The sequence below is a fragment of the Podarcis tiliguerta genome, assembly GCF_965153285.1.
Source record: "Podarcis tiliguerta genome assembly, chromosome: 1".
NCBI lineage: Eukaryota > Metazoa > Chordata > Lepidosauria > Squamata > Lacertidae > Podarcis > Podarcis tiliguerta.
Window position 1 is genome coordinate 2548807 of NC_139534.1, and position 14609 is coordinate 2563415.

Consider the following 14609-nt stretch of genomic DNA (forward strand, 5'->3'; position numbering starts at 1 on the left):
CTGAGGTACCACTGTATTCCTAGTGTGCACTAGAATGATAGTCCTTTCCAGTGTATGAATCTGACCCTGAGAGATTTGCCCTCTAAAATTGTGGGCACCTGGATTAGGTCCTCCCTCAGTGAGCAAAGCACTTGTAGACCCTCTTTTCTGTGGAGAGGAGAGGTGCCTAACAGCTTCTAGGTCTCTCCCTGCAAGCTGCTCTCCGTGATGCTGCTTCAGCTTAACCATTGAAATTACGGTAGATGGATAGCCTCTTCCAAAGCCAGGCAGCTTGTTCCCATCAGGGGGTGGGGAAGAGTCTGTGGCATGGCTGGACCAAAGTGGGCCAGTAACACTCACATAAGACAAGTGGAATACAAGGCTGTAGCCTCCAGGCTTGGCTGAGGGGTTTACATTGTGACAACTTTTCAGAGGCTCACCTGGGTGGGTCAACCTATGCACATGGTTTTTGAAAGCACCTCCCATTTTAATTGAGTTTTACATGTTGCTTGGAACATGCTGCTTGAGAAGTAAAAATCCAGATCTCACTTGGCTACACTGAACCAGTTGTATAATTCTTTTCATCTTGGTGATAGTCTTGCCTGAGCAACACAGAGCTGAATCAAGAGGGCAATACCACTTGCAGATGTTTGGAACTTTGTGTGTGCAATTTGCAAAAGGTGAACTATTTTCCCAAGCAAACCCTAATGTGACTTTCAGTGCCAGTGTGTGGATAATTTTCCTTTTTCAAAGGCTGCACAATAGGCTAGGTTAATATGCTACTTGGAAAAGCAAATGGAGAATACTCCCCGCCCCTGGGCTCACCTGCTCTTAATCACAAACTAATATCTATGGATATAGCATCTTCCCTTTCCAGGCATCCATGACACAGACATAAATTTGAAATTTGCTGCTTCTCAGCTGATTGTTTTTCATTAGCAGCAGCTCTCTCATGCTTCCATTCTTGGTAGCAGCAAGCATTTACATGTATGTGGCGTTTCCTTGGCAGCAAATGTGTTTAAATCACACACCCAAGGCTAGAATTTATAATGTAGTTTGCCAGAACTGTCTTATGTTCTCCCAGTACTTACAATAGCATTGCTTATTTTATTTTATTTTATTTTATTTTATGTTATTTATTTTATTTTATTTTATTTTGATGTTCACAAGAATCTGGACTGAAACCTGAGGTGTGTACTATGCGCACCTATTTATGTGTGCATAAATATAGTGTGTACTATGCACAACTATGCACCCAAATTATTTGGTTAGCTTTGAGTGTCTCTCAGATTTTCTGAGTGTCTTTGATTAATATCTGCATTTTAAAAATTGACTACTTACAGAAGTAAATTATAGATAGATTAGAAAAAGGCTATTCTCTCTCTCTCTCTCTCTCTCCCTCCCTCCCCCCCTCTCTCTCTCTCCCTCTCCCTCTCCCTCTCATCTTTTCTTTAAACCAAGACCTGTAGCCTTCCTTTCTTTTGCAGAGCTGAATAATAAATCATTCTCCTTATTTCCAATGTATACTAGAGAAATTAAAAATGGAGCTGGAGGTAGACTAGGGGTGGTGCCTGTAATTATAACCTGCATATTCTGAGACAAAATGGTTAAGCAAGGTAGAAACAATTTTCATAACCATTAGCCAAAAACACTTGAGTAAAGAAGTGAAAGCCCCCAGCCTTTTGCATTAGTCTTTGCAAAATAAGGTATGAATCATATCTAGATCAGTGAAGGAAAAATGAGCATGATTAATGAAGCGATTCAAACCTTTAATGCATGCCATAAAAATGTTATTCCTAGCCTAATACAATATGATTAGCAAAATATTGTGAGTTCTCCCTTTCCCCCTGCTCTATAAGCCGTTTAAATTGGATTTGAGCCCCTTTAAGCTGCAATCTTATACCCAGTTACCCAGGAGTAAGTCCCATTTTACTCAGCTAAACCAAATCACCTTAAAAGATTATGTAAATATGACTTTGTTTTTCTCTGCCCAAAGATTCTGCCTTGTTGGCATCCACTGATAAGTCTGGAAAAGTCTCTCCCCCCCCCATCAACACAGAACTGTTTTTATTTTGTGCTTGAGTAGTCCAGCTTTAACCTTCCAGATTTGTGCATCAGCACAAGCTACAGAGCATTAATGCAGAAATTTCAGCAAACCACCCGCAGACTCCACAGTTCCTTCATCAATCCAGCCATCGTCAACTGTCAACACCCCAAGCAATTGTGCAGGGAACACCCCAGTTGCCACAGAGCAAAGTCACAAGTAACACTTCCAGGACCAGCTGAAGATCTTTTGCTCCCTGGGGGAGAACAAGAAGTTCCCCCACCCCCCGCCAAGCAAGGTTAGCCAAGTTATTTTTACATTGGAAGCACAAACATCTCCGCGCCATCACCCAGGAGTAAAAATACATTAAGAAATTAAACAACAAACAATTTGCTGCCCTTCAGTGATGCTGAAAATCAGTTGCTAAACTCTGCCTTGAGGTAGGGTCAACCCTGAACACTTCACCGAATCACTTTTTATCTTCCATTGCCAGGGAAGGTTGCAGTGGTATGGCATTCTCCAAAACTCAAGGCTCACTGCAGACATGTACTGCCCCTTATTGGCAGGATCAGGAAAGAGAGTTATCCTCCCTGACCTTGGGAAATTAACATAACCATGTGTTCTAGCAAAGAACTTAGGCAAGAAAGCAGAATTTTCCAACCATGCCTTGCAGGAAAACCAACTCAAGGGTAGCTATGACCATAGGTAGGTGGTGGTTTCTCTGAGCAACAACTGAAGAGGAGGAGGGTGCCACGACCTCTGCTGACTTTCCTCTCATAGTGGCACTCCAAGGTCAACACGATTTAGGCTGCTTTCTGCTGAGTAACCAACTGTCAGCCCATGTGGGATGCTGCTGGCCAATCAGCGGCAGTGTACTCACTCAAAATGCCCACCCTTTTCCATCTCTCTCCTTTCTACCACATCATCATCACACCGGCCATGGCTGTTTAAAATTTTCTGGGGCAACTATCTTGGAGCAGTTTTCTGAGCAGAAGAGAAAATCATTTTCCCCAGGCTAAGGTCTGGCCAGTGTCCTGGGTCAGAGGTTTAGCCTTTTATTTGAATGCATCCAAAACCCTGCCCATTTTTCATTCCAGGTTTTTTCATATTGCATTAGATTTCAACACGTGCTATAGACTGTTTTCCACCCTGGTCCGCAACCCTGCTCTTGGAAATCAATTTGGCAGGCAACATTTTCATTGTCTTCTTCGTATGTTCTCTTTCCAGAACACATAAGATGCATTTTTGTAGAAAAGAAGCAAAGGCTGGGGTGGAAATAAAAGAAAAATATGTGTTTTGTGTTAAAGATGGATAATTTCTTTTCTCTTTGAGGGTTTTGTTCTCTGGTTTATCTGCATTTATGTGAAGAAACTCAGGCCCACTTTTTTTGAGCTAATGGCTCTGGAGTCTTCCTACTTCAGCCTTGAACCTTTCAGTTGGTAGAAACAGATATAAATAATATGTTTAAAATATTTTTTCCACCAGCAACACTCCCTAAACCCACTGCAGTCAGGGTGAATCAGGGTGGCTTCTCCTCCATCCTCTTGCTATGGTGCAGCAAAAAAAGGGCTGCAGCCTGGAGCTGTGCCAGCAGGGTCCTTATGCCCCCTGCCAATAGGGAGGCATTGAGGTAGTGCTGACTTACGGCTCTTGAACCTCCCTTCAGGGTCAGGCCAAGGTAAAGAAGCAAAACTTCAGTAGTGTGGGATCAGTTGGTCGCTGCTAAAGGATGAGTAGAATGTTATTATTAATAATATTACTTTTCCTCGTCATTCCGGTACTATTTCTGCACCGTTTCCTAAGATGAACGGTGCCGTGCAATGTTGGTTTCCAAATAGTCTATGGGCAATATTCCTTGATCAAAGGAAGAAAATGTTGAGTTCAGTGAATAAGTTTTGTTTACAAATAAAATAATCAAGTATGACAGAATTCTTAATGATTCAAAGCAGAACATTTTAATGCTATTTACTGAGGTGGTTGTAGCCTTCATGGAGCTATGGAACAGGCTACTAGTGGGAACAGGATTCTGGATTAGATTAAGCCTTTTTCTCATCCAGCAGGGCTCTTCTTCTTTTGATCTGCACAAAGACCACATGGTGTCAGCACATCAACTAAGGATGAACCACCTCAGGAAAGACAGGAACAGTTCAATGAAATGTAACTGGGGCTGTACTGGCCATTCACTGACAAACGTTCTCTCAATGAGCATTGCACGGGGCAAGGGGCTGAAAAAGTTTCTCCTCAAGTCCTCATTTTTGTATATACTTTCCCCAGCACTGTTTGCAGCCATTGTTTCCTTGGTCCACTGCTCCTTGTACCATTGCTTCCCACTTTTACTTCTTGGAGTGATCTGGCCAATCCCCATTTCCCCCTTTGACCTCACTCGTTGAGAACTTGCTACTGCTCCTTTTTCATGGCCTAAAAGTTGAGACTCCCTTTCTGGGAAACAGGAATCTTTCTTTAAACATGTGTTCTTCTTGCTCTCTTATTCTATATGTTAAGTCTGCAAGTTGTGCATATTCTGTCAACTTAAGTTGCCAATCCTCGCTCACGTTACATTTTTGGGCTAACAAAAACAGGCCACAGTAGTTGCATACATACCATAAATAACATTTTCTGGCACCTGGGAATTTCAGTCTGGGTTATCCCCAGCAAAACAGACTCTGGTTTTTTGGGGAAGGTACAGTGGTGCCTCGCAAGACGAAAAGAATCCGTTCCGCGGGTCTTTTCGTCTTGCGGTTTTTTCGTCTTGCAAAGCAAGCCCATTGGCGGAGTAGCGCTATTAGCGCTATTGGCGATTTAAGGGCTAAAAACGGCTTTTTAAGGGGTGGGGGATTAGCGGTTTTGCTGCTAAAATGCTTTTAGCACCTTAGCGATTCAAAATAAGGGGTTTTGGAGCAAAAAAAAAAAAGTCAATTTTTTCCGTCATTTTTTGTCTTGCGAAGCAAGCCCATAGGGAAATTCGTCCTGCGAAGTGCCTCTGCAAACGGAAAACCCTTTCGTCTTGCGGGTTTTCCGTCTTGCGAGGCATTCGTCTTGCAGGGCACCACTGTAATTTTGAACATTTTCCTTCAATTCATTATAAATCTTTTACCTTTTTACATGTCCACCACATGTGGAAGAATGTTCCCTCTGCTTCTTTACACTTCCAACACTTATCTGATTCTCTCTTAAAAATCTTAGCCAACCTACTCAGAGTTAAGTACCATCTATTAATCATTTTCAAATAATTCTCTTTCAATGAATAGTATGCTGTAAATTTCAGGTCGCTTTTCCAGAGTTTCTCCCAGAGGTTAAGATCTATATTGTGTCCTGTATCTATTGCCCAGTGTGCCATTGAACAAGCTTATCTTTAGTTTCCCATTCTAATAACAGATTATACATTTTAGACAAAAAATTATCATTGTTGTCTTGCAAGAGTTCTTTTTCAAATTGTGAGCTTTGGCCCAAAGATCCATTCTTCCTGGGACTATCATACTTTCCTTGCTATGGTCCTGCTCTTTGGGGTGAAGTGAAGCCTATCAGTCAGCCTCCTGGTGTCAGCCCAGCCTTCCCTTGGATCCTAAACCAGAAGAGGACAGGACAAGATTATTTTACTCTGCCACAATTTCAAGTTACCCCGGTTATCTAAATATGTGTTAATCTGTACCAGTAGATGGTCAATTTTAATCCAAAACAATTGACTAAAATCTGCACCAATTCTAATCTCCAGTTATGTGACAGAACCATTATTCCACTTCAAATACCTCTGATTTAAACATGTTCAGGTGGCATCAAGGTATCAAAGGCAATTCTTTCACAATAGGACACAATGCAGAGATAAAGTTAGAGGGATTCTGTACTAATACAGAAATATGATCAGCATATACAGAAAGCTTTCCAACAACTATTCCATCTCCCTCTTCAAATTGACAATTGTTCCCAATAGTATATTTTAAAACTGGAGCAGAAGAAGGCAAGCAATGGATGAATTTCACAATAGAAAGCTTTCTAGTAAATGCAGTTTGTACCCAGAGGATATTAACAGCCCAGTGAGTGAAATGTGTGATTTAAACATGGCCAAATAACACAAAGCCCTATAACTCCAAGCAAGTTAGTTATATTAGACTTATCCAAGAGGGAATTATTTCAGTGAGATAGATCCCTGTAAGACTTTAGAGCAAGTTCTATTGCTATGCTGTATGTATGCTGCTGCTGGCATCCGTCTTGGGAGACAATTGAGTAGTGTGTCTTTGGGGATGAAGACAAACTGCTGGAAGGTTACAGTGCCGGCTGAGGCTGTGGAGACTGATGTGGGAGACACATGTTCTGTTGCAGCTGAGGCAGATGAATGTGCCTAGTTTTGCTGCTGCATTTCTTCTCTCTGCGCTCCTTCCAGCAGTTGTTTCTTCTCTGGTCACTGCTGTGGATACACGAGTTGACTTGCCTGCCTTCACTGCTGTTGTGTGCAAGGGATTTCCACAAGGCAGAGTTAATGTTTCCAGCTTTCATGTCATGTTTGCAGACATCTTTGTAACAGAGTTTGTCCGCTAACAGGCCTGGTGCCGGAAGCCAGCTCCCCGCAGAGCACATTCTTTGGGAACCTGCCATCTTCCATTCTGTGGACATGACCAAGCCAGTGTAGACGTCGCTGAGACAGGACTGCAAACATGCTGGGAATGTGGGCTTGGTGTTTATAAAGAGGCAGTGCTGTTTAGTGGGTAGAGTGGCAAACATGAATGTAGGTCTAAAATACTTTGGTTAAATCCAAGCTTAGTTTTGAATTCACTGGGAAATGGGAAATTCATTGTCTTTCAGCCTCAGTCCTTCCTTCAGTAAAATCAAAGGATAACATTTAAGGCCAACCTAATAATACATGGGTTTTTCTTGAACATTTTCAGCAATGTTTTCTCCCTGATGTTTTGGCACAATTAATATGCATAGCCCTCTTTTTCTCTTATTCTTGGTTAACACTAGTAATATAGGCAGATGCAATGTAGTAATTACATGTGGCCACTCGTAATGTAGCCAGATCTGACTGGCTATGCTGCATAGTGACATCATCTCATTACATGATTTCTGAATGAATGGGATCTCTTGTGTGACTAATTCAGGAAGGACAAAACAACAAAACAACAACCAGAGGAAAAAACATGGCACTCCAGTAGTTGTAGCCAGGGGTCACAATAGCAATGAAAACTCACAAAGTGCTTTGTGTGGGTGGGGGCATTTCTACCCCACTGAAATTAGTCTGTTCAGACCACAAATAAAAATCGAAGAATATTAGGCACAGCCATGGCAATAGCAAAAGCTGTACTTCAGAGAGTGTCCCAGATTCCCACCCAGTTGTTTGTCATTGTATGATGTGAGATAACTTAGATTCAGTTGCTTACATCATGGAGGGAAGAGCTGGAAGATGACTTTACAGGAAGCGAGTATCCCATGTGGTATTGAAGAGAAAATGACTTTTTGAGGTGAAGGGTCATAGCTCAGTGATTAGAGCAGCAGTTCTCAATTTGTGGGTCCCCAGATGTTTGTTGGACTACAGCTCCCATCATCCCTGAGCTCTGGCCTTGCTAGCTAGGGGTGATGGGAGTTGTAGTTCAACAACATCTGGGGACCCACAGGTTGAGAAAGTTGGGTTAGAGCATCTGCTGTGCTTGCATGCCAAGCATCCTCAGCATATGATAGGGCTGGGAGAGACCATTGCCTGGAATTCTGGAGGGCCACTGTCCAGGCAGTGTTCTAAGTTCCTTTGGAGTCCTATGGCCCATTTAGTCTAGCATCCTGTTCTGGAGGTAGCCACCCAACTCTGGTACCCTCTGCACTTGCGATCCCCAGCAATAGTATTTGGAAGCAGTATGTGTGATCACGTTTAGACTGAACTGTGCCCTGATAGCAGAAAAATCTGAATCCAGTACTACAATATTTGTCATATTAGGGGCTTGGGTTTGTTTGTTTTTTAATGTGGGAGCTTGAGCTGATTCAAAGGAGTTGGTTTAATGGGAAGTTATGATGCTGTGTGCATAATCTGTAGGAAAATCAATTTGCCTGAAGTACTGAAATATTACACAGTGGGCATTCAGACTAATAGGATTATATTAATTAGTCAGATTGCTAAAACCAAAATAGGATACTATAAAGAAAGATAAAGCATTTTTCTGTACCCTTACTTTTGTTAATCAAGGTAAACATTTCATATTAGGGAGAACTATAAATTTCTGACATTCACAGAGAAACAGCAATAAGGGCTTTAATGCTAGTCTTCCATCCAAGATAGAAAATGAATGGGAAATTGTTTGACAAGCTGAGGAAAATTCCTTGTTTTCTATAGGGTAGGGCCTGATTCAAATCTTACGCATCACTGAATTGGGGGAGGGGTGCATTGTATAGAGTTGGAAACAGGTTCAAGTCCATTTAACACACACACCAAAAAAAAACCTCCAAGAAAATGGCATATATCAATGGTAATGGTAGGGCTACCATTGACATCCAGGGAGAATTTCCAAAAGGCAGCACTTTGTCTTGGATCTTAGGCAAGTCATTCAAAAAACTGTGTTTCCTAAAAAGCTCAACAACTTTCAGGGTGTCCTGGAGTACCATTTCATAAGTGGAATATCAGATTCAACACTCAACGTGATTCAATAAGCACATACCTTAAAAGTATTCCGTTCCTTTTCAGTCCCTTCCACTCATAAAAATTACCAGTGGCATGGATTTGCCTAATTAAGTATACCTACCTTAAGTTGATATTATATGTTTGTCAGACCACTGTCTCAGTCTTATGGGTACACCCATTCTTTATTACCTCATGTGTACCTTCAGTGTAGAAATGGTCTATATCCTACATACTAGCTGTTCTATAAAAATAAAGGTAAAGGACCCCTGGATGGTTAAGTCCAGTCAAAGACGACTATGGGGTGAGGTGCTCATCTCTCTAATATATGGGACACAGGTGGCATTGTGGTCTAAACCACTGAACCTCTTGAGCTTGCTGATCAGAAGGTTGGCAGTTCGAATCTGTGCGACGGGGTGAGCGCCTGTTGTTCTGTCCCAGCTTCTGGCAACCTAGCAGTTTGAAAGCACATTAGTGCAAGTAGATAAATAGTGGGAAGGTAAATTGTGTTTCCATGCCCTCTGGCTTCCGACACAGTGTTCCATTGCGCTGGAAGTGGTTTGGTCATGTTGGCCACATGACCCAGAAAGCTGTCTGTGGACAAACACCGGCTCCCTTGGCCTGAAGCGAGATGAGTGTTGCACCCCATAGTTGCCTTTGACTGGACTTAACTGTCCAGGGATCCTTTAGCCCTATAAAAATGGGGAAATGCTTTAATTTTGTTTTCTTACATTGCAAAGCTAAGTAGCAGGTGTTAGCACTGAAATGAACTGCATCTTGTGCTTAGTGGTGTGAGATGATAAATAGATTGTGATATTCATTTCCAATTAAAATTCTTACACAAAGATCAACGAAGCAGAGTCTTCTAAATTGAATCACAATGAGCTAATAAACAAAAATTCTCCCAGCCTCTTGATGGCAAATTATTATTTCCTTAGCATGTTAGATAACATCCTGGTATTCAATAATAGCACTTAGGAACAAAAGATTCTTGGTTTTGTTCTTAAACTTTGTTCCAGCTCAGTATATACCAGGCTTCCCCACCAACCTGCTGCCCTCCAGATGGTTTGGACTACAACTCCCACAATCCTTTTCCATTGACTATGCCGGCTGGAGCTGCTGGATTTGCTATCCAAAACATCTGGAGGGCAATGGGTTGGGGACGTGTGCAGAATGCAAAAGGTCAGGAGCACACCAGACAGGAGCAAAAGCAGTTTCATGAGGAGAAGGTCATTAATTCGATTCTCCTTCCTCTGAGCCATAAACTTTTAAAAATTAAAACACAGAACAGTTTGGTGACGGAAGGAAGCCTTCCATCATATAAATTTAAAATAGCAGCAAAGTAACCTTTACACTCAATTAGTACACAAGGCTTTCGCATTGGGGTTTATAGATAATTATAGGCAAGACTTACTTCTGTATCCTTAGACACTCTTCTGCAGTTCGTTGATAAAAATTAAAATGTTAATTTAGTCATCTAAAATGTCACCAGCATATTTTCAATATATGGCAATGTCATGAATCTTTGTTGTTGGAAATCCAGCCATTGTTATGCATTTACTAATCCAGCAGGATTATTGGGACCTCCTCCCCCCCCCCCGAAAGTCTAGTGTTTTGTCTCCCTCTGCCCTTCTTTCTTTATCCTCCTCTTCCTCATTAGAATCACTGATTGATTAATTGCCTTCTAAACAACTGTCTCGCACAACTCGAAGCAACAAATACATTTAAAGCTGTAGTCCCTTATTGTATCCAGTTGTTTCACTCTAATTGTTGGTAAGTGCCTAATTAGGTAAGCATTGTTACATTTTGGTAAGAAAACCTGTGCAAAGCTACCCACACAGGCTGAGGTTGAGTTCCTGGAAACCAGAGCACAGGATACTATTAACACTGACAGCACACAGTGTAGATTCTTTTAAGGAAGCTACAGTAACACCCCATATTGGGGAAGTGAAGTAAACACATTGTGTTAGTCTGAATACAGCTGACAAGGAGACAGCTCCCTGATTGGTCAAGCTCTCTCAAGGGAGTGATAATGGCCTACTAACTGGAATGTGTTAGTTCAGAGTTCAGTAGTTCAGTTGTTCTGTGTCAGTGTAGGAGTTGCGAGTCGTGTATGAGAGAGCAAGCTAAAGATCCATGTTCTGTTCCTGTAAATAGTCCACTGTATGTAATAAACACCTAACTACAAGTTCCTGGTTCCTGCTTCGTCTATCCTGTCTGCAGCCAAGTTGCCAATTGCTTCCGTGGATTCTGCGTTTACTCTGCTAGGTCTGGCTAAGGTCCTGCAACTAGTCAGAAAGTTGCGAAACACCAAATAGCAAATCTTCCACATGCAGCAGCTCACATTCTGTAGTTGTGCTCACAATTATATGCAGTAGCTTCAAGACAACTGTTGGAATTGCAAGCTGAAGTGCTTGCACATAAATGACTTGCCATGTGGAGCAACTTCCATGCAGAGATGTTTTAAGCCAGCACCCTATTATGGTCTGTATGAGTGCATGAAGACATGTAATCAGATTTGCATCTTGCAAGTTTACACTGTCAGCTTCTACCACTGCCACCATCTCCAGGGGGTTTCAGGGACCCAGGCACCTGCAAAACTTTTGCTGTGGATGCCCGGCCTCTGCCCGTCCCCCACATCTGCCGGCTCTGCAGCCGCTTCCACGCACCCCCACGGCGGCTGCCACCTCTATGCGCCCCTCGCGAGTGCCGTGGCAGTGTGCTGTGGCTGCAGCTTGCGCACACTGCATCCACCTCATGCTGCCTGCTGCAGCCAAACGCCACCTGCCACGGCCATCACCGGGGGGTCCCACAGCAGAGGCACAGGCCCTGGCCCATGCTTCACCACAGTAACAGTGCACTGTGACATGATGATGTCACGTCACAACGTCATCACGGCATGGCACAATGTGTGCTGATGTTGAGCACTCACAGTGTGGGGCTCAAGTTGGCTCCCTTGTCTTCTACATATCATAACCTCTAACATTTTATAGATTAAAACAGGGACACGTGTGCATTTTTAACCCCTGTCTAATTTCCCACACCTGACCCAGTGGCATAGCATGAGTTGCCAGCACCCAGGGTGGAGAAAGTGTTGCGCCCCCCCTGGGGGGGGGGACTGGGCAGCTGGGGTGGAGGCATGTGCCATGGCGCACATGCACAGATCCCACGAGACACATGGCTGCTGGTGCTGCTACTGGTGGTGGTGGTGGCTGTATGCCTTCTCTGCTTGACAGATCTTCCACCTCCCAGCTTGGCCAGCTCAGAGGCAGCGCATGTGGGCTTTGCACCTGGTTGCACCCCCCCCTTATAATTTTGCACCTGCGGCCACCGCCCCTCTGCCCTCCCCCCATTATGACCAAACTCATCCCCATTATACCTGCTGTGTGTTTTGTTCATGTGCTGTACAGTAGTCTGAGTCAAAAGCAGGCTGTGTTTGCAAGTTGACCGCATCTATTTATTTGCTCATGTTTTATCTCACAGTGGTGCCTCATGGAATAGACACCTTCAGCAACATTTACTGATAACTGAAAGTGCCCCACAGTGCTTGGGAATTCTAAGAAACAAACCCCTCCAAAATGGAGATTTTCAAAGAGAGAATGTGACCCAGACCATTGGGGTTAAGGCTGTATTTAATTAGGGGGGTTAATCCTGACACTCAGGAGGGAGGAGATGCTTTTTAATATTATGTTGGGAGCTGCCCAAGGTGACTGGGGAAACTCAGCCAGATGGGTGGGGTATAAATAATAAATAAATAAATCATCATCAACATTGCCACCGCCGCTGTTGTCGCTGTAGCCACAGAGAACAGGAGGGCTGAATCCTCCTGGGTGCTGCTACGCTAGTAGCATGAAAAATGATAGTGAAGCAGATCCTTGTAACCTGCAGGATTGCATCTTTGGCACGTGGCTCCTGCACTGCCGCTCCATGTGCTCGGTTGCCATGCCAGGCCTACTTACCCTCCCCGCTCTGCCATCACCCCCACATGCTCTCCCCCCCCCCCCAACATGTCCTGGCTAAGTGTGATTCAGGATCTAGTAGATAATTGCATATATCTGTTAATCGGCTAAATTGGGATTTTATTATTAGTTGTAGTTGTATTCTGCGTTTCCTCCAAAGATCTTCGGTTTATCTCTTTTAATCCTCTCTCACTACAGAATTAAGTCATGTTAATACTAAACTGCAATCCCTCATATTTGCAGTTTTTCCCACAGGCCGCTTGCAAGTCCTGCTAATAGGCTAAAAAGCTCCAGGGCAGCTTTCCCCAACCTGGTGCCCCACCCCCACCCCCAGTGCTTTGGACTGCATCTCTCACCATCCCCAGCCAGCATTGCCAATGGCCAGGGGTGATGGGAGCTGTAGTCTAGCCACATCAGGAGGGCAGCAGGTTGGGGAGTGCTGCTCGAAGCTGCTAGAGTATTGGGTCAACTCCATGATTGAGATGTAGTGGTTGAGAGCGGTGGACTCGTAATCTGGGGAACCGGGTTCGCGTCTCCGCTCCTCCTCATGCAGCTGCTGGGTGACCTTGGACCAGTCACACTTCTCTGAAGTCTCTCAGCTCCACTCACCTCACAGAGTGTTTGTTGTGGGGGAGGAAGGGAAAGGAGATTGTTAGCCGCTTTGAGACTCCTTCGGGTAGTGATAAAGCGGGGTATCAAATCCAAACTCTTCTTCTTCTTCATGATTATACTGTGGAGTATCATGGAATACAACACTAATAATCTCCAATCAGGCTACTGCTGAGTTTAAACAACAGCATATTAATAGTTCCTAATCAGATTGACTTAGTCTATTTTACATGTCTGATTCTGTCTCATGTGTACTTTTGTAATTTGATATGTGAGGACTTAATATCTCATGCACGTATTTATGGCACATCTGATTCCATGTTCTATTTCAATATCTCAAGGATACATAAAACTTCATGACTGAAACTGGCAGATGAACATTTCTCAATTTAAGCCATAGCCACTATCCACATGTTGACTCATTGGTGTTGTTAATGATATTATACTTGCAAAGCGTAAACTTATAACAGCCAGCCTTGTTGCAGAATTCTTAATAGTCAGAACCTGGTTTACACATGGCTAATAACTGTGTGATGATTTAACGTAACCTCATAGGAGACTTGTTTGGATCTTGCAGGATGAGATTGAGAATATACTTCTGAAGAGGGAGATAAACTGAAATTGTAGAGTTTTGAAAAGTTAAAAAACAAAGTGCGAGACTGGCTTCATTATTATCAGATAATGGAGGCATATAAATTGGACAAGAAAATTGGCTTCCAGGTGAAAAAATCAAAATTGGAAACAGAATTGTTAGAACCCAAAACTAAGATCTTGTCAAAAATGTATAACTTGCTGCTGAAATGGAATACTCAGGATGAAACAGTAAAATCTGCTATGATTAAATGGGCACAAGATGTTGGACACAACATAATGATGGCTGACTGGGAACAGTTATGGACCACAGGTATGAAGTTTACGGCATGTAATGCCTTAAAAGAGAATTTAATGAAAATGATATACAGGTGGTACATGACACCAGTCAAGCTTGCAAAAATCTATCATTTGCCCGATAATAAATGTTGGAAATGTAAAGAAACTGAAGGTACATTCTTTCACCTTTGGTGGATGTGCCCAAGGATTAAGGCTTTTTGGGAGATGATATATAATGAAATGAAAAAGGTATTTAAATATACCTTCCAGAAGAAACCAGAGGCCTTTCTCCTGGGCATGGTTGGCCAATTGGTGTTAAAGAAAGACAGAACTTTCTTTATGTATGCTACAACAGCGGCAAGAATACTTATCGCGAAGTATTGGAAGACACAAGAACTACCCACTCTGGAAGAATGGCAGATGAAGGTGATGGACTACATGGAATTAGCGGAAATGACCGGCAGAATCCGAGACCAGGGAGAAGAGCTGGTGGAAGAAGACTGGAAGAAATTTAAAGACTATCTACAGAAATATTGCAAAATTAATGAATGTT

General features: G+C 42.9%; 1 protein-coding gene across 3 annotated transcripts in view; it reads left to right on the forward strand.

The window, feature by feature from the left end:
* Positions 1 to 14609, forward strand: part of SPAG16 (sperm associated antigen 16) — a 388967-nt gene that overhangs the window by 334811 nt on the left and 39547 nt on the right. The window contains exon 16 of one of the 3 annotated variants that reach the window (XM_083399947.1): positions 4081 to 4115. The exons of the other annotated variants lie outside the window; for them this stretch is intronic. Within the exon in view, the coding sequence (XP_083256073.1) occupies positions 4081 to 4100 (20 nt within the window). The 3' untranslated portion in view covers positions 4101 to 4115. Of the gene's footprint in view, positions 1 to 4080; positions 4116 to 14609 lie in introns of those variants that run through there. 3 annotated transcript variants of the gene reach the window in all.